The 19,856-nt window shown below is 46.4% G+C and overlaps 1 protein-coding gene across 1 annotated transcript in view; it reads left to right on the forward strand.

Moving 5' to 3' along the window:
* Window positions 1–2,470: 2,470 nt before the first annotated feature.
* LOC308108961 (semaphorin-3D) overlaps window positions 2,471–19,856 on the forward strand; it is a gene marked incomplete at its 5' end in the record, with an annotated part of 25,224 nt that continues 7,838 nt past the window's right edge. Inside the window, 11 exon segments of the mRNA XM_080462292.1 lie at window positions 2,471–2,510; window positions 2,716–2,861; window positions 4,477–4,539; window positions 4,648–4,767; window positions 5,394–5,484; window positions 8,014–8,142; window positions 11,933–12,075; window positions 12,382–12,496; window positions 13,368–13,437; window positions 14,610–14,754; window positions 15,336–15,558. Coding sequence (XP_080318418.1) covers window positions 2,471–2,510; window positions 2,716–2,861; window positions 4,477–4,539; window positions 4,648–4,767; window positions 5,394–5,484; window positions 8,014–8,142; window positions 11,933–12,075; window positions 12,382–12,496; window positions 13,368–13,437; window positions 14,610–14,754; window positions 15,336–15,558 — 1,285 coding nt within the window.

Consider the following 19,856-nt stretch of genomic DNA (forward strand, 5'->3'; position numbering starts at 1 on the left):
GTAGCTCTGTCACAGTGTCGTTAAACTCCTGTTGTCTCTCTTAGTCCAGTGTTAGCATGTAGCATGTAGCATGTAGCTCTGTCACAGTGTCGTTAAACTCCTGTTGTCTCTCTTAGTCCAGTGTTAGCATGTAGCATGTAGCATGTAGCTCTGTCACAGTGTCGTTAAACTCCTGTTGTCTCTCTTAGTCCAGTGTTAGCATGTAGCATGTAGCTCTGTCACAATGTCACAATGAGCTCTGGGGGGTTCGGATGAGCTCTGATGGGCTCGGAGGGGGGGGGTGTCTTGAAGTAGTCCACGAGGAGCCAATGAGCACTTGAGAAAGTCGAAGGGGGTCTTGGGTTCACCATCTGGATCTGGATTCAGTCCGGCGGCTCAAAGCCTCGTCACGGATCATGAAAGACGCTGAAGGAGGATGAGAAAACCTTTCCTGTAAAGTGTTTGGATTCATCTGGAACTGCAGATTTATAATCCTTTCTCCTCCTCGGACCTCCAGAACATCTGTGAACACATGAACCTCGACAACTGAACACACCCCGACAACATGCACGCACACACACACGCACGCACGCACACACAAACACAAACACACACACACACACACACACACACAGGTCTTTTACTTACAGACTTAACGTACAGTCGTTTTCTCACCTCCTTTTAAAGTTAATATGTTTAACATCTCCACTATTGGTTAATATGTTAGTCTGAACACGCTGCTGTTGTGTTGGAGGGACGTAGTTCTGTCTTTATCTCTAAAATCAATTAGGATGAATTAGTCTCTCTGAGTGTGAGGGGTTACAGTTAGGGGTAGGGCTAGGGGTAGGGCTAGGGGTAGGGGTAGGGTTAGAGTTAGGGTTAGGGGTAGGGTTAGAGTTAGGGGTAGGGGTAGGGTTAGGGGTAGGGGTAGGGGTAGGGGTAGGGTTAGGGTTAGAGTTAGAGTTAGGGTTAGGGTTAGGGTTAGAGTTAGAGTTAGAGTTAGGGGTAGGGGTAGGGTTAGAGTTAGAGTTAGAGTTAGGGGTAGGGTTAGAGTTAGAGTTAGAGTTAGGGGTAGGGGTAGGGTTAGAGTTAGAGTTAGAGTTAGAGTTAGGGGTAGGGGTAGGGTTAGAGTTAGAGTTAGAGTTAGGGGTAGGGTTAGAGTTAGAGTTAGAGTTAGGGGTAGGGGTAGGGTTAGAGTTAGAGTTAGAGTTAGAGTTAGGGGTAGGGGTAGGGTTAGAGTTAGAGTTAGAGTTAGGGTTAGAGTTTCTTTCATTCAGATCAGGAATGTTCCAGCAACAACCTCAGAATCAGACTCGTCTTTCTCTGGAAGGTCTTTACTCTGTTTGATAGTAAATTATTTCAAACTTTCCTCAGCAGTTTGTGTCTCTGAGGAAACGTCTCCGAGCTTCTTATTGGCTCTTTTCTGTCCCAGACTCATCGGTGGGGAAACTTCTGACGTTTCAGTTGATGATTGTTCTTTTAAATTGGACTAAGAAAGAGCTGAAGCATTTAAAATCATGACACCAGCTCCTTTCTTAGTTTATGTCCTGATCGTCTCCACTGAGCTGCTCTGAGGACATGTCCTTCATCACTGCAGGAGACCATTCTGTGAAATATCCTCCAGGATGGTTGTTGATCTTTGCTTCATTCGAGAGGCGACGTGGTGCTTGTTGCTCCGCCCCCTCGCCCCTGCCCCCGGTGGGGGGTGGGGGGGGGGGGATTTCAGGGTTAATTTGCTGTGCTTGTTCAGGTCGTTTTCTGCCTGCTTTAGCAGCGACTCCCCAGAGAGAGACGGGTGTGAGTGAGACGGTGAAATCACTCCGACCGCTCACTTAAAAAGACATAAGTCAGTGAAAACACACTCGGGTTCCACCGGAGGAGTTCTGACGTATTTCAATGAGCTGCAAGCGCAGGAATACGGCCAAAGAAACCAAGAAGAGGTTTACGTCTTGGTGAAAGGCCTCGTGGAATAATAAGGAATGTTATGATAATATGAAGATGAATTATCCCGACTCCGTCATCACCTGCCGGATGTTTTCAGTCTGAACTCCGACGTGGAAAACTTCACCTGAGAAATATCAGGAACAAAAGGTTCCCGCTCACCGGTATTGGCCCCCAATGTGTCCCAATGAAATTCATCAAGGAAAAGTACTTTCTCTCTGTGGAGAACTCGTCTTTGATACAGAACAGAAAACTCTACACGATGTAGACCAGGAGATAAGGAGGTTTAGCAGCGCACCAAGAGTTTGGTTACAGACGCTGCAACTCCTTTGATGAAAAAAACCTTCGACGAATGTTGGGGTGAAGTTTGTTTTGGTGTATTTATTTATCTATTTTTTGAGTGGATGTATTTTATAAACTTCCCTGTCCTCACCGCGGAATGACGAAAGAAAGAAACACACAGACCAAAACAACTTTTGTTGCCGAAGGTAATAAATGTTACAACAGAACATGAAAATAAGACTAGGTGGAGAAAAAAGGACTGTGTCCCATGTCTGCTCAGCACGGTGGAGGAACCATCATGCTGAGCTGTGCTGCGTCTGATACTGGAGAACTGGATCATCACAGGAATTACCAAGAGACTTTAGAGCGAAACGTCGACCTGCGGTGAGAAAAGAGGCGTTGCTCACCCTGGTAGATCCTCGGACCATCGACTTCATCAGACACATGACATCACCTGTTGGAGGCGCTGCCAGTAAGAGAACCGTGGTGAGTCTTTGTCTCTCTCTCCTCCAGATCTGAAGAACGGGTCGGGGGTGTTCTGGGGGGCCGGGCCCAGCAGGGGGTACCAGGTCCTGCTGCTGGACGAGGACCAGGGATGGCTGCTGGTGGGGGGGCGAGACCACGTCTACCTGCTGAGACCCGACGGCTCCAGTCTGACGGTGAGAGCAGAGGACCGGGTCTCCGTCCTGCCATTCATGTTGGACCACTAGGGGTGCTGTTGTTAGTTCTAGTGCTGAAAATACACACACACACACACACACACACACACACACACACACACACACACACACACACACACACACACACACACACACACACACACACACACACACACACACACACACACACACACACACATGCAGCAGAGAACAATGAGCTCTAAACACTGGGAGAACGTTCTAGTGGACAGACCACCAAGTTGGATTGTTATTACGGTGACTGTCAAAATAAAACCACCAAGTTGGATTGTTATTACGGTGACTGTCAAAATAAAACCACCAAGTTGGATTGTTATTACGGTGACTGTCAAAATAAAACCACCAAGTTGGATTGTTACGTCGAGGCTCAGTTGGTATGGCGGTCGTCTTCCAATTAGAAGGTTGCAGGTTCGATTCCCATCTCCACCCGCCCACATGCCGGGTGGAGAGTGTCTTGGAGCAAAACCATCTCAATAGATTGACACCACCTTTCACTGCTGCAGCCTTCATTTGTGTGTGAATGGGTGAATGCCAATGCAGGTGAAAGGCTCTTTAGAAATGAAGTCCAGTTACCATTTACTGTGACTGTCCACCAGTGGCAGCTGGCCAATAGAGGGCGCTGGGGAGCCAGCCCCCCCATCCAGAAACAGAAAAAAGATAATACTGATTGTCCAAAATGTTTCTGCCAACAATGAAGTGTATGTACTTTATATACTTCTATAGATAACCTACAATAAGAGACTGAACAAGACATGAACTAAAACCAAGCAGTGTGGTTTGATCTCCGTGACCTGCTGGCTGATTGGCTAAAGCCACTTCTGCTTGGTTCTGGTGTTTCTAAGAGATGTGATGGGGAGAGAGGCAGCAGTGAGTCCCTGATTATTAACTCTGTCACATCTCTTCTATTTTACCTGTTTGAAATGTGGCTGAAGAGCTGAAGGTCAGCCTCAACGTTCTCCACTGGAGTTATTTTTAAATTCACACAAACGGAAATGTGACCAAACTCCTTGTCCACAAGCTGACGTGGAGTCACCGTGTGTTGGGTCAGTATTCATGTGTTCATGGAGTCACCGTGTGTTGGGTCAGTACTTATGTGTTCATGGAGTCACAGTGTGTTGGGTCAGTATTCATGTGTTCATGGAGTCACCGTGTGTTGGGTCAGTACTTATGTGTTCGTGGAGTCACCGTGTGTTGGGTCAGTACTCATGTGTTCATGGAGTCACAGTGTGTTGGGTCAGTACTCATGTGTTCATGGAGTCACAGTGTGTTGGGTCAGTATTCATGTGTTCATGGAGTCACAGTGTGTTGGGTCAGTACTTATGTGTTCATGGAGTCACAGTGTGTTGGGTCAGTACTTATGTGTTCATGGAGTCACAGTGTGTTGGGTCAGTGTTCATGTGTTCATGGAGTCACAGTGTGTTGGGTCAGTGTTCATGTGTTCATGGAGTCACAGTGTGTTGGGTCAGTGTTCATGTGTTCATGGAGTCACAGTGTGTTGGGTCAGTATTCATGTGTTCATGGAGTCACAGTGTGTTGGGTCAGTGTTCATGTGTTCATGTGTGTTCCCATGCTCCAGGTGACGTGGCCGGCCAGCAGGGAGAACGTTGAGCACTGCCTGATGGCTGGAAAGAGTCCCGAGGTGACGAACGTCTCTTCTCACAGTCGTTGGAGCGTCTGACTGTCTCTCCTCAGACTCACAGTGTTTTCAGCCGCTCATCTCAGACTGAACGTTGGCGTCTCTTTCCAGAGGGATTGTGGGAACTTTGTCCGACTGCTGCAGCCGGTCAACAAAACCACGGTGTTGGCCTGCGGGACCGGAGCCTTCTACCCTCAGTGCACGTACCTGCAGCTCAGCCCCGACACACAGGTGACAATCATTCACTCCTTCATTCCTTCATTTATCCATCCACTGTGTTTCTAATACAACCGAACAGAGGAGGGGAACCTCCTTTCTTTGTCCTTCATGGAGGACGTTCACTCGGTGTCTGTATGAAGAAATGCTGGTGTTGTAAACGGGAGGAGATCTCATTAAACGGTATTAAAGGCTTGAATTGGTAATGAATGATAGTAAATCCCAGTAAACTGTAGTAAATGGTGTTCAGAGGTGGTAAATGGTTGGAAATGTTCCTTTTGATGGAATCAACAAGTTAAAACAACAACATTTGACAGTTTTCATTTGAAAACTTGTTTTGGCAAATGAGATGCTGAATAAAAGCCAAATGTTTTAGAATATACAGAGAACAAAAAGACACAAAACAAAGACATGAGAATGATCAAATTATAGCCACAGGAGAGCAAACGTGACCAGAGAGACACAAACCGTCCACAGAGGAACAATCGGCTTCAGACTGAAGACTGACGGTCTGGTGCTCTCAGGACCAATCAGCTGTGTGTGTGTGTGTGTGTGTGTGTGTGTGTGTGTGTGTGTGTGTGTGTGTGTGTGTGTGTGTGTGTGTGTGTGTGTGTGGTCCCCTTATCCCCCCCCACATGTAGGAACCCTCTCTAACTCTGTCCCACATCTACGAGTCCGGTCGAGGAAAATGTCCCTTCAGTGCCCGAGAGCCGTTCACTGCTCGTCTGACTGGTAGGTCACACACACACACACACACACACACACACACACACACACACACACACACACACACACACACACACACACACACACACACACACACACACACACACACACACACACACACACACACACACACACACACACACACACACACACAGTGCAGAGTGTCCCATTAAATCACGCTGAGGACAGGCCGTCCTCTGTGTCCGTCCTGCCGAGGCCTGTGTGGTCTGCAGCATGACGTCAGCGGCTTCGCCTCACATGTGAATCCTCGACACGTCAGCTGCACGTTCACATCTTCTACATGAAGAAAGGTCATGAGGAAAGGACATGAGGAAAGGACATGAGGAAAGGACATGACGAAAGGTCATGAGGAAAGGTCATGAGGAAAGGACATGAGGAAAGGACATGAGGAAAGGTCATGAGGAAAGGACATGAGGAAAGGACATGACGAAAGGTCATGAGGAAAGGTCATGAGGAAAGGACATGAGGAAAGGACATGAGGAAAGGTCATGAGGAAAGGACATGAGGAAAGGACATGAGGAAAGGACATGAGGAAAGGACATGAGGAAAGAGCTGTGGTGCAGCAGAGGAACGGATTCAGACATTTTAAACCTGTTTTCTCCAACATCATGAAGAGAAAATGAACTTGTGAAGCTGCTGATTTAAAGCCTGATGTGAAGGCTGATGTGAATGCTGATGTGAATGCTGATGTGAAGGCTGATGTGAAGCTGTCCAGCAGGTTAATGTGATGGAGGATTCTACAAGCTTCCTAAAACACCAGAGAGTCGAAGCAGGAAGTCAGACGATCGTCCAGCATCAGGATGTAAAGTTAAAGAGATCAGTTTATCAGGATTAGAACCTTCAGAACCCGGAAGAGCTGAGTCACTGAGTCACTGAGTCACTGAGTCACTGAGTCATTGAGTTACTGAGTCACTGAGTTACTGAGTCACTGAGTTACTGAGTCACTGAGTCACTGAGTTACTGAGTCACTGAGTTACTGAGTCACTGAGTCACTGAGTTACTGAGTCACTGAGTCACAATAGGTACGCCCAAATTGTCCCTCCTATCTACTTAACTGTCCACTTCTCCTTCACCCCGGAAGTGTTTAGTGTGGCGGCCATGATGAGGACTGTCTGAATCCTCAATAAGCAAAGGAAAGGAGGCTTGTTGCTTCCTTTAGAACCTCCTTTAGCCTAGGAACCACTGATGCTTCCTTTAGAACCTCCTTTAGCCTAGGAACCACTGATGCTTCCTTTAGAACCTCCTTTAGCCTAGGAACCACTGATGGTTCCTTTACCAAAGGAGACCAGCTCATGTTCCCCCACAATTCCTTGCGGCGACAACATTTAAAGGAACCCGCTCATCGGAGCGTTCAGGGAAACTCAGGATGTTGGAAAAAGGAGCAGATCATGTAAGTTACCAAAGCAATAATCTGCCTAGAACAACTTGAAATCATCTAGAACCCAGAGGAACTTTTTGTAGTTCATTTTCAGAAACTTGTAGTTCTTCCCCCACCGTGGCAGACGTCATTAACTAGAGCCGCCGTCGCTTTATTATGACGTCACTAAGTGAAAGTCTGACTGCCTCACCACCGTGATCTCCTTTACTAACTCCTTTAGGAAGCCTCCTAACACCTTTACTAACTCCTTTAGGAAGCCTCCTAACACCTTTCCTAACTCCTTTAGGAAGCCTCCTAACACCTTTCACTAACTCCTTTAGGAAGCCTCCTAACACCTTTCACTAACTCCTTTAGGAAGCCTCCTAACACCTTTACTAACTCCTTTAGGAAGTCTCCTAACACCTTTCCTAACTCCTTTAGGAAGCCTCCTAACACCTTTACTAACTCCTTTAGGAAGCCTCCTAACACCTTTCCTAACTCCTTTAGGAAGCCTCCTAACACCTTTCACTAACTCCTTTAGGAAGCCTCCTAACACCTTTACTAACTCCTTTAGGAAGCCTCCTAACACCTTTACTAACTCCTTTAGGAAGTCTCCTAACACCTTTCCTTAACTCCTTTAGGAAGTCTCCTAACACCTTTCCTTAACTCCTTCAGGAAGTCTCCTAACACCTTTTCTAACTCCTTTAGGAAGTCTCCTAACACCTTTCCTTAACTCCTTCAGGAAGCCTCCTAACACTTTTCACTAGCTCCTTTAGGAAGTCTCCTAACACCTTTTCTAACTCCTTTAGGAAGCCTCCTAACTCCTTTCCTTAACTCCTTTAGGAAGCATCCTAACACCTTTCACTAACTCCTTTAGGAAGCCTCCTAACACCTTTCCTTAACTCCTTTAGGAAGCCTCCTAACACCTTTCCTAACTCCTTTAGGAAGCCTCCTAACACCTTTCCTTAACCCTGTGACCCCGTGGTTAAGGTAAAGTCGATAGTTAAGGAGTGAGGAGGGACTTTTCGGACGTAACTTGTGTCATTCAATCACTGAGTCACTGAATGACAGTTTTTCTCAGACCGTGAGCCATTATCTAACACCCCCGCCCCCCCCCCCCCCCCACACACCCCCCCACACCCCCCACCCCCCAGCAGATGGAGATCTATATGCAGGCACCTCGGTGGACTTTATGGGAGTGAACGCTGGAATCTTCCGGACGTCGATCCAGGATCAGAGTCAACAGTCGATCCGTTCTGAAGCTTACGACAACAACTGGCTGAACGGTGAGTCTGGTTGAAAAGGTTTACCGTAGTTTATTGTTGAAACGGTTTACCGTAGTTTATTGTTGAAACGGTTTACCGTAGTTTATTGTTGAAACGGTTTAACGGTAGTTTCTGATTGAAAAGGTTTACCGTAGTTTATTGTTGAAAAGGTTTACCGTAGTTTATTGTTGAAACGGTTTAACGGTAGTTTTTGGTTGAAAAGGTTTACCGTAGTTTCTGGTTGAAAAGGTTTACCGGTAGTTTCTGGTTGAAAAGGTTTATGGTAGTTTCTGGTTGAAAAGGTTTACCGGTAGTTTCTGGTTTAAAAGGTTTACCGGTAGTTTCTGGTTGAAAAGGTTTAACGGTAGTTTCTGGTTGAAAAGGTTTACCGTAGTTTCTTGTTGAAAAGGTTTACCGTAGTTTCTGGTTGAAAAGGTTTAACGGTAGTTTCTGGTTGAAAAGGTTTACCGTAGTTTCTGGTTGAAAAGGTTTACTGTAGTTTCTGGTTGAAAAGGTTTACCGGTAGTTTCTGGTTGAAAAGGTTTACCGTAGTTTCTGGTTGAAAGGGTTTACCGGTAGTTTCTTGTTGAAAAGGTTTACCGTAGTTTCTGGTTGAAAAGGTTTATGATAGTTTCTTGTTGAAAAGGTTTACCGTAGTTTCTGGTTGAAAAGGTTTACCGGTAGTTTCTGGTTGAAAAGGTTTATGGTAGTTTCTTGTTGAAAAGGTTTACCGTAGTTTCTGATTGAAAAGGTTTACGGTAGTTTCTGGTTGAAAAGGTTTACGGTAGTTTCTGGTTGAAAAGGTTTACCGGTAGTTTCTTGTTGAAACGGTTTACCGTAGTTTCTGGTTAAAAAGGTTTACCGTAATTTCTGGTTGAAAAGGTTTACCATAGTTTCTTGTTGAAACGGTTTACCGTAGTTTCTGGTTGAAAAGGTTTACCGTAGTTTCTGGTTGAAAAGGTTTACGGTAGTTTCTTGTTGAAACGGTTTACCGTAGTTTCTGGTTGAAAAGGTTTACGGTAGTTTCTGTTTGAAAAGGTTTACGGTAGTTTCTTATTGAAACGGTTTACCGTAGTTTGTGGTTGAAAAGGTTTACCGTAGTTTCTTGTTGAAACGGTTTACCGTAGTTTGTGGTTGAAAAGGTTTACCGTAGTTTCTGGTTGAAAAGGTTTACCGTAGTTTCTTGTTGAAACGGTTTACCGTAGTTTGTGGTTGAAAAGGTTTAACGGTAGTTTCTGGTTGAAAAGGTTTACCGGTAGTTTCTGGTTGAAAAGGTTTACCGTAGTTTCTGGTTGAAAAGGTTTACTGTAGTTTATTGTTGAAACGGTTTACCGTAGTTTATTGTTGAAACGGTTTAACCGTAGTTTCTGATTGAAAAGGTTTACCGTAGTTTATTGTTGAAAAGGTTTACCGTAGTTTATTGTTGAAACGGTTTAACGGTAGTTTTTGGTTGAAAAGGTTTACCGTAGTTTCTGGTTGAAAAGGTTTACCGGTAGTTTCTGGTTGAAAAGGTTTATGGTAGTTTCTGGTTTAAAAGGTTTACCGGTAGTTTCTGGTTGAAAAGGTTTAACGGTAGTTTCTGGTTGAAAAGGTTTACCGTAGTTTCTGGTTGAAAAGGTTTACCGGTAGTTTCTGGTTGAAAAGGTTTACCGTAGTTTCTGGTTGAAAAGGTTTACTGTAGTTTCTGGTTGAAAAGGTTTACCGGTAGTTTCTGGTTGAAAAGGTTTACCGTAGTTTCTGGTTGAAAGGGTTTACCGGTAGTTTCTTGTTGAAAAGGTTTACCGTAGTTTCTGGTTGAAAAGGTTTATGATAGTTTCTTGTTGAAAAGGTTTACCGTAGTTTCTGGTTGAAAAGGTTTAACGGTAGTTTCTGGTTGAAAAGGTTTACCGGTAGTTTCTGGTTGAAAAGGTTTACCGTAGTTTCTGGTTGAAAAGGTTTACTGTAGTTTCTGGTTGAAAAGGTTTACCGGTAGTTTCTGGTTGAAAAGGTTTACCGTAGTTTCTGGTTGAAAGGGTTTACCGGTAGTTTCTTGTTGAAAAGGTTTACCGTAGTTTCTGGTTGAAAAGGTTTATGATAGTTTCTTGTTGAAAAGGTTTACCGTAGTTTCTGGTTGAAAAGGTTTACCGGTAGTTTCTGGTTGAAAAGGTTTATGGTAGTTTCTTGTTGAAAAGGTTTACCGTAGTTTCTGATTGAAAAGGTTTACGGTAGTTTCTTGTTGAAACGGTTTACCGTAGTTTCTGGTTGAAAAGGTTTACGGTAGTTTCTGTTTGAAAAGGTTTACGGTAGTTTCTTGTTGAAACGGTTTACCATAGTTTGTGGTTGAAAAGGTTTACCGTAGTTTCTTGTTGAAACGGTTTACCGTAGTTTCTGGTTGAAAAGGTTTACCGTAGTTTCTGGTTGAAAAGGTTTACCGTAGTTTCTTGTTGAAACGGTTTACCGGTAGTTTCTGGTTTAAAAGGTTTAACGGTAGTTTCTGGTTGAAAAGGTTTACCGGTAGTTTCTGGTTGAAAAGGTTTACCGTAGTTTCTGGTTGAAAAGGTTTACTGTAGTTTCTGGTTGAAAAGGTTTACCGGTAGTTTCTGGTTGAAAAGGTTTACCGTAGTTTCTGATTGAAAAGGTTTACGGTAGTTTCTTGTTGAAACGGTTTACCGTAGTTTCTGGTTAAAAAGGTTTACCGTAATTTCTGGTTGAAAAGGTTTACCATAGTTTCTTGTTGAAAAGGTTTACCGGTAGTTTCTTGTTGAAACGGTTTACCGTAGTTTCTGGTTGAAAAGGTTTACCGTAGTTTCTGTTTGAAAAGGTTTACGGTAGTTTCTTGTTGAAACGGTTTACCGTAGTTTCTGGTTGAAAAGGTTTACCGTAGTTTCTGATTGAAAAGGTTTACGGTAGTTTCTTGTTGAAACGGTTTACCGTAGTTTCTGGTTAAAAAGGTTTACCGTAATTTCTGGTTGAAAAGGTTTACCATAGTTTCTTGTTGAAAAGGTTTACCGGTAGTTTCTTGTTGAAACGGTTTACCGTAGTTTCTGGTTGAAAAGGTTTACCGTAGTTTCTGTTTGAAAAGGTTTACGGTAGTTTCTTGTTGAAACGGTTTACCGTAGTTTCTGGTTGAAAAGGTTTACGGTAGTTTCTGTTTGAAAAGGTTTACGGTAGTTTCTTGTTGAAACGGTTTACCGTAGTTTGTGGTTGAAAAGGTTTACCGTAGTTTCTTGTTGAAACGGTTTACCGTAGTTTGTGGTTGAAAAGGTTTACCGTAGTTTCTGGTTGAAAAGGTTTACCGTAGTTTCTTGTTGAAACGGTTTACCGTAGTTTGTGGTTGAAAAGGTTTACCGGTAGTTTCTTGTTGAAACGGTTTACCATAGTTTCTGGTTGAAAAGGTTTACCGGTAGTTTCTGGTTGAAAAGGTTTACGGTAGTTTCTGTTTGAAACGGTTTACGGTAGTTTCTTGTTGAAACGGTTTACCGTAGTTTGTGGTCGAAAAGGTTTACCGTAGTTTCTTGTTGAAACGGTTTACCGTAGTTTGTGGTTGAAAAGGTTTACCGTAGTTTCTGGTTGAAAAGGTTTACGGTAGTTTATTGTTGAAAAGGTTTACCGTAGTTTCTGGTTGAAAAGGTTTACCGTAGTTTCTGGTTGAAAAGGTTTACTGTAGTTTCTGGTTGAAAAGGTTTCGCGGTAGTTTCTGTTGCCATGAACTTTTCTCACTTTTCTTTTATCTGAGTGGAAACAGAAGTTGGGTAAAATGTAAAGCCTGGTTTTATCTCTGCAGAGTATTTAATTGTGATTTTCAAAATAAAGTTTCCTTTCTCGTTGGCAGAGCCAGAGTTCGTGGACTCTTTCTCCGTCCCCGACACTCGCAGTCCGGACGACGACAAGGTCTACCTGTTCTTCAGGGAGCGTGCGGTGGAGGCGGGGCAGTGGGACGGGAGGGTGTACAGCCGCGTGGCTCGAGTCTGCAAGGTAAGGTCACAGCTTCCTGTCCACAGAGAGGTTCATGTGTTCATCTGGACGCCTCCTTCTGGCCAGAACTCCGTCCTGTTACTTCAGCAGGGAGGTGTTGAATTGTGATCCAGTAGATTTAAATCAGCTGAGGATCTATTTACATTTGGTTCATGCTGTGAACATCAGCACACCAGAGGGGAAGGGGTCCTGTCCCCTCCTCTAAATACACCCCGTAAAGAGCTTGTGGTGTATTTTATTATTATTTTACTATAATTATATTTATAGAAAACACTGATTCCGGTCTTTTCCTGTGGTTTGATCCAGAACGACGTGGGAGGAAAGAGGAGTCTGATAAACCGCTGGACCACCTTCCTGAAAGCCCGGCTGGTCTGTTCCGTCCCTGGACCCTCTGGAGTCGACACTCACTTCGACGAGCTGGGTGAGGCCGCCTCCCACAATGCACTGGGACTCCATGACTCCATGACTCTTTAACTCCATGAATCTTTACCTCTCTGAATCTTTGACTCTCTGAATCTTTGACTCTCTGAATCTTTAACTCCATGACTCTTTAACTCTCTGACTCTTTAACTCTCTGACTCTTTAACTCTCCGAATCTTTAACTCCATGACTCTTTAACTCTCTGAATCTTTAACTCTCTGACTCTTTGACTCCATGACTCTTTAACTCTCTGAATCTTTGACTCTCTGAATCTTTAACTCTCTGAATCTTTAACTCTCTGAATCTTTGACTCTCTGAATCTTTAACTCTCTGAATCTTTAACTCTCTGAATCTTTAACTCTCTGAATCTTTGACTCTCTGAATCTTTAACTCTCTGAATCTTTAACTCTCTGAATCTCTGACTCTGAATCTTTAACTCTCTGAATCTCTGACTCTGAATCTTTAACTCTCTGAATCTTTGACTCCATGACTCTTTAACTCCATGAATCTTTGACTCTCTGAATCTTTGTCTCTTTGACTCTAACTCTCTGACTCTATCACAGGCCTATATTTTGTTTCTTTCTTTTCCTTCTTTTAGACTCGGTGGAGAACAAATGTCCCGTAAACTGAATCAAAGTTTCGTCTCTTCCTTTTCTCGCCTCATTTTACTGGAAAAATATTGATTTGCTTCTCAGTACTACAAAATCAGTTTGACTTTATTTCCACAGTTTCTTGTTCTGAAGTTTCACATTTGTACAAATCTTTTCGGATATAGTATCAGGAAGTACTTCCTGCTGCAGTGACGATGAGTGAAGTTAAATCTGTCATTTGATGAGAAAAGTTGGATCTGAAGGTGTTTCTGTTTTTTCTAGAGGACATTTTTGTTCTGGAGACCAAAGACCCTCAGAACCCTACAATCTACGGCGTCTTCAGCACGTCCAGGTCAGAAATACTTCACTCCCAATACGTTTGCTTTACAGAACCGCTGCAGATAAAAAGGATGAATCGATCGTCCCTCCATCTATTCCTCTCATCAAACTGGGTTGACAGATTGAAACACCACATTTTATTCTCATCTGTTTCTTTTGTAAATGAAAATGATAAGAAATACTGTTTAATATGAGATTGATTCATTCAACTTGAGGTGACAGAAGAAAGAAAAACTCAAAGTGTTAATTTGATTGAGGAGGAAAGAGACTCTGATGTTTTGACTAAAATCTGGTGAGAAATTCTTATTTCTTAATCAGTGAGATGCTTTTGTTTTTCTATTAATGTCACATAAAGATGTTTGTTCATCCTTTAAAGTTTCAGTTTAGTATATTAAGGAGTGCTCTCTGAAGGCTTGTCCTCCTCTTCCTCCTCTTCCTCCTCTTCTTCCTCTTTCCGACCACGCTTACACTCCAACCGGCACACACACACCCAGCAGTGTGTGTGTGTGTGTGTGGGGGGGGGGGGGGGGGGTCAAAGGTGAAGAGGTCCAGCTGGTTGTGTTGTAACTGTGAACTATGAAAGAACTCTCACCTCTTCCCCTCTTCTCCTCCCTCCTCTATCGCTTCTCCACTTGTCTCCCTTCTCTTTTTCCCTCGTCGCACCTGGTCCCTTCTCATCCTCCCTCTTCTCTTCTCATCCTCTCTCTTCTCTTCTCATCCTCCCTCTTCTCTTCTCATCCTCTCTCTCATCCTCCCTCTTCTCTTCTCATCCTCTCTCTTCTCTTCTCATCCTCCCTCTTCTCTTCTCATCCTCTCTCTTCTCTTCTCATCCTCCCTCTTCTCTTCTCATCCTCTCTCTCATCCTCCCTCTTCTCTTCTCTTACTCTATCTTCTCTTCTCATCCTCCCTCTCATCCTCTCTCTTCTCTTCTCATCCTCCCTCTTCTCTTCTCATCCTCTCTCTTCTCTTCTCATCCTCTCTCTTCTCTTCTCATCCTCCCTCTCATCCTCCCTCTTCTCATCCTCCCTCTTCTCGTCTCATCCTCCCTCTTCTCTTCTCATCCTCCCTCTTCTCTTCTCATCCTCCCTCTCATCCTCCCTCTTCTCCTCATCTTCCTCTCCTCCCTGAAGAGCAGCAGTGAAGATGTTGAGTGTTTAGTTCTTCAGCCTCCTCTTCCTCCCACAGCTCCATATTTCGAGGTTCAGCAGTGTGTGTGTTCTCCATGGCCTCCATCCGAGCTGCTTTCAACGGCCCCTTCGCCCACAGAGAAGGTCCAGATTACCGCTGGGTGGAGTACAAGGGCCGCATCCCGTACCCGAGGCCTGGAACGGTGAGTCTGACCTCTGACCTCTGGGAACGGCGAGTCTGACCTCTGACCTCTGGGAACGGTGAGTCTGACCTCTGACCTCTGGGAACGGCGAGTCTGACCTCTGACCTCTAGGAACGGTGAGTCTGACCTCTGACCTCTGGGAACGGTGAGTCTGACCTCTGACCTCTGGGAACGGTGAGTCTGACCTCTGACCTCTAGGAACGGCGAGTCTGACCTCTGACCTCTGGGAACGGCGAGTCTGACCTCTGACCTCTAGGAACGGTGAGTCTGACCTCTGACCTCTGGGAACAGGACAGGGAGTCTGACCTCTAGGGTTGGAACGGTGAGTCTGACCTCTGACCTCTAGGAACAGTGAATCTGACCTCTAGGGTTGGAACGGTGAGTCTGACCTCTGGGAACAGTGAATCTGACCTCTAGGGTTGGAATGGTGAGTCTGACCTCTGACCTCAAGAGTGGAAGAGTCTTTGACCCTGGTTCTAGAGTTCAGGTGTGCGCTGACTGAAGTGGTTGCATGGTGAAATCTGTGCACATGCACCAAGATGTAAAGATGTCCTCACGGGTTCCCCCGTCCTGTCCTCCAGTGTCCCAGCGAGACGTACGACGCTCTCTACAAGTCCACCAAGGACTTCCCGGACGAGGTGGTGAGCTTCATGCGGCAGCACCAGCTGATGTGGGAGCCCGTCCTGCCACTGGGCGGGAAGCCCGTCTTCACCCGGGTCAGCTCGCCATACATGCTGAAGAAGGTCATCGTGGACAGAGTGGACGCAGAGGACGGAGTGTACGATGTCCTCCACCTGGGCACAGGTGAGGAGGTGGGGCTGGGGGGTGGGGTGGGGCCTGTGGTGGTGGCCAGTGGTCAGTGTGAGTTATATGAAAATTGACTTGATGCTCAGTCAGATGCTGCTGGTGTCGTACTGGCTGTGGCCACTAGAGGGAGCTTGTCTTTAATTGGGCCCTTCTACTTTGATAACAGTTATAACATCACATGTTTGACTTAATTTACTTCAAACAGGTAAAAAACTGTATTTTCTCCAAGAGTGCCGTCAGATCCTGTCCCTTGTGTGTTTCAGCTCGTAATGAGAATATTCTGGTTTCAACGCTTTCAAGTTAAATCGCTAAACTTCCGTTGCTGTTTGGTTCCGTCTGTTCGGTTGACACAACAGATTTCCATTGACTCGCTTGCATCTGTGTGTTATTTAACCTGTGGCGACAGGCTGGGGGGTCAGAGGTCGTCCCACTGCTCCATACATCTCCTCCAAGTGGATTCCTCTCCAGCGTCTCTGCTTCTCCTCCACCTGCATGATTATCGCTCCTTCTGATCTTTCAAGTGTTCGACCAGAAACTAATCTGCTCTCGTACGTTAGGTTGTTATGTTGGTGCTGGTTCAGAAGAATAATGACCCTTTCTGTCGGCGTGTCACCCTGCAGGTCGGGTCAGGCCCGTCTCGGGTCATGGAGCTGGAAACGACTTCTGTTTACACAAACCCCAGTTTGAGTCATTGGTTTTTACGCTGACACACAAACAAAATGGCAAAAAATATAAAATGTTGAAAAGTCTCCAGTTAATTAGAGTCCAAAACTGAAATCACTAAAAGTTGTTTTCATTTTCAAAATAAAGTAGCTGAACTTGGTAAAACTGCGAAAACGACTTGAAACGAAACCAAAAGGCTAAAACACCGTGACGAACTTCAACAAAGTATAAAACGGATAAAACCTTTAAAGTGAAACATCTACTGAGCATGTGCAGAACGACTGGTTACCACGCAGCCCGAGCGTTTCCACAAAGTGTGGCTGTCACCTGTTTCCACGGTGACCGAGTCGCAGTGTTTCTGGAAAGTGTTGTTGCCCGTTTCCATGGCAACAGAGCCTTAAAAAATTCACCAGTGGGGATGTTCTGAAAAATGCTGTTTTCAGTGGTTCCGAGCAAAGTTTAGTAAATAGACCCAAACCGCTCTACTCTTCACCACCGCTCTACTCTTCACCACCGCTCTACTCTTCACCGCCGCTCTACTCTTCACCACCGCTCTACTCTTCACCGCCGCTCTACTCTTCTCTTCACCACCACTCTACTCTTCACCACCGCTCTTCTCTTCACCACCGCTCTACTCTTCACCACCGCTCTACTCTTCACCACCGCTCTACTCTTCACCGCCGCTCTACTCTTCACCACCGCTCTACTCTTCACCGCCGCTCTACTCTTCACCACCGCTCTACTCTTCTCTTCACCACCGCTCTACTCTTCACCACCGCTCTTCTCTTCACCACCGCTCTACTCTTCACCACCGCTCTTCTCTTCACCACCGCTCTACTCTTCAACACCGCTCTACTCTTCACCACCGCTCTACTCTTCACCACCACTCTACTCTTCACCACCGCTCTTCTCTTCACCACCGCTCTACTCTTCACCACCGCTCTACTCTTCACCACCGCTCTTCTCTTCAACACCGCTCTACTCTTCACCACCGCTCTACTCTTCACCACCACTCTACTCTTCACCACCGCTCTACTCTTCACCACCGCTCTACTCTTCACCATCGCTCTACTCTTCTCTTCACCACCGCTCTACTCTTCACCACCGCTCTACTCTTCTCTTCACCACCGCTCTACTCTTCACCACCGCTCTACTCTTCACCACCGCTCTACTCTTCTCTTCACCACCGCTCTTCTCTTCACCACCGCTCTACTCTTCACCACCGCTCTTCTCTTCAACACCGCTCTACTCTTCACCACCGCTCTACTCTTCACCACCGCTCTTCTCTTCACCACCGCTCTACTCTTCACCACCGCTCTACTCTTCACCACCGCTCTTCTCTTCACCACCGCTCTACTCTTCTCTTCTCTTCACCACCGCTCTACTCTTCACCACCGCTCTTCTCTTCAACACCGCTCTACTCTTCACCACCGCTCTACTCTTCACCGCCGCTCTACTCTTCACCACCGCTCTACTCTTCACCGCCGCTCTACTCTTCACCACCGCTCTACTCCTCTCTTCACCACCACTCTACTCTTCACCACCGCTCTTCTCTTCACCACCGCTCTACTCTTCACCACCGCTCTACTCTTCACCACCGCTCTACTCTTCACCGCCGCTCTACTCTTCACCACCGCTCTACTCTTCACCGCCGCTCTACTCTTCACCACCGCTCTACTCTTCTCTTCACCACCGCTCTACTCTTCACCACCGCTCTTCTCTTCACCACCGCTCTACTCTTCACCACCGCTCTTCTCTTCAACACCGCTCTACTCTTCACCACCGCTCTACTCTTCACCACCGCTCTTCTCTTCACCACCGCTCTACTCTTCACCACCGCTCTACTCTTCACCACCACTCTACTCTTCACCACCGCTCTTCTCTTCACCACCGCTCTACTCTTCACCACCGCTCTACTCTTCACCATCGCTCTTCTCTTCACCATCGCTCTACTCTTCTCTTCACCACCGCTCTACTCTTCACCACCGCTCTACTCTTCTCTTCACCACCGCTCTACTCTTCACCACCGCTCTACTCTTCTCTTCACCACCGCTCTTCTCTTCACCACCGCTCTACTCTTCACCACCGCTCTTCTCTTCAACACCGCTCTACTCTTCACCACCGCTCTACTCTTCACCACCGCTCTACTCTTCACCACCGCTCTACTCTTCTCTTCACCACTGCTCTTCTCTTCAACACCGCTCTACTCTTCACCACCGCTCTACTCTTCACCACCGCTCTTCTCTTCACCACCGCTCTACTCTTCAACACCGCTCTACTCTTCACCACCGCTCTACTCTTCACCACCACTCTACTCTTCACCACCGCTCTACTCTTCACCACCGCTCTACTCTTCTCTTCACCACCGCTCTACTCTTCACCACCGCTCTTCTCTTCACCACCGCTCTACTCTTCACCACCGCTCTTCTCTTCACCACCGCTCTACTCTTCAACACCGCTCTACTCTTCACCACCGCTCTACTCTTCACCACCACTCTACTCTTCACCACCGCTCTTCTCTTCACCACCGCTCTACTCTTCACCACCGCTCTACTCTTCACCACCGCTCTTCTCTTCAACACCGCTCTACTCTTCACCACCGCTCTACTCTTCACCACCACTCTACTCTTCACCACCGCTCTACTCTTCACCACCGCTCTACTCTTCACCATCGCTCTACTCTTCTCTTCACCACCGCTCTACTCTTCACCACCGCTCTACTCTTCTCTTCACCACCGCTCTACTCTTCACCACCGCTCTACTCTTCACCACCGCTCTACTCTTCTCTTCACCACCGCTCTTCTCTTCACCACCGCTCTACTCTTCACCACCGCTCTTCTCTTCAACACCGCTCTACTCTTCACCACCGCTCTACTCTTCACCACCGCTCTTCTCTTCACCACCGCTCTACTCTTCACCACCGCTCTACTCTTCACCACCGCTCTTCTCTTCACCACCGCTCTACTCTTCTCTTCTCTTCACCACCGCTCTACTCTTCACCACCGCTCTTCTCTTCAACACCGCTCTACTCTTCACCACCGCTCTACTCTTCACCGCCGCTCTACTCTTCACCACCGCTCTACTCTTCACCGCCGCTCTACTCTTCACCACCGCTCTACTCTTCTCTTCACCACCACTCTACTCTTCACCACCGCTCTTCTCTTCACCACCGCTCTACTCTTCACCACCGCTCTACTCTTCACCGCCGCTCTACTCTTCACCACCGCTCTACTCTTCACCGCCGCTCTACTCTTCACCACCGCTCTACTCTTCTCTTCACCACCGCTCTACTCTTCACCACCGCTCTTCTCTTCACCACCGCTCTACTCTTCACCACCGCTCTTCTCTTCAACACCGCTCTACTCTTCACCACCGCTCTACTCTTCACCACCGCTCTTCTCTTCACCACCGCTCTACTCTTCACCACCGCTCTACTCTTCACCACCACTCTACTCTTCACCACCGCTCTTCTCTTCACCACCGCTCTACTCTTCACCACCGCTCTACTCTTCACCATCGCTCTTCTCTTCACCATCGCTCTACTCTTCTCTTCACCACCGCTCTACTCTTCACCACCGCTCTACTCTTCTCTTCACCACCGCTCTACTCTTCACCACCGCTCTACTCTTCTC

Source organism: Lipophrys pholis, assembly GCF_963383615.2.
Source record: "Lipophrys pholis genome assembly, chromosome: 4".
In the NCBI taxonomy this organism is placed as follows: Eukaryota; Metazoa; Chordata; class Actinopteri; order Blenniiformes; family Blenniidae; genus Lipophrys; species Lipophrys pholis.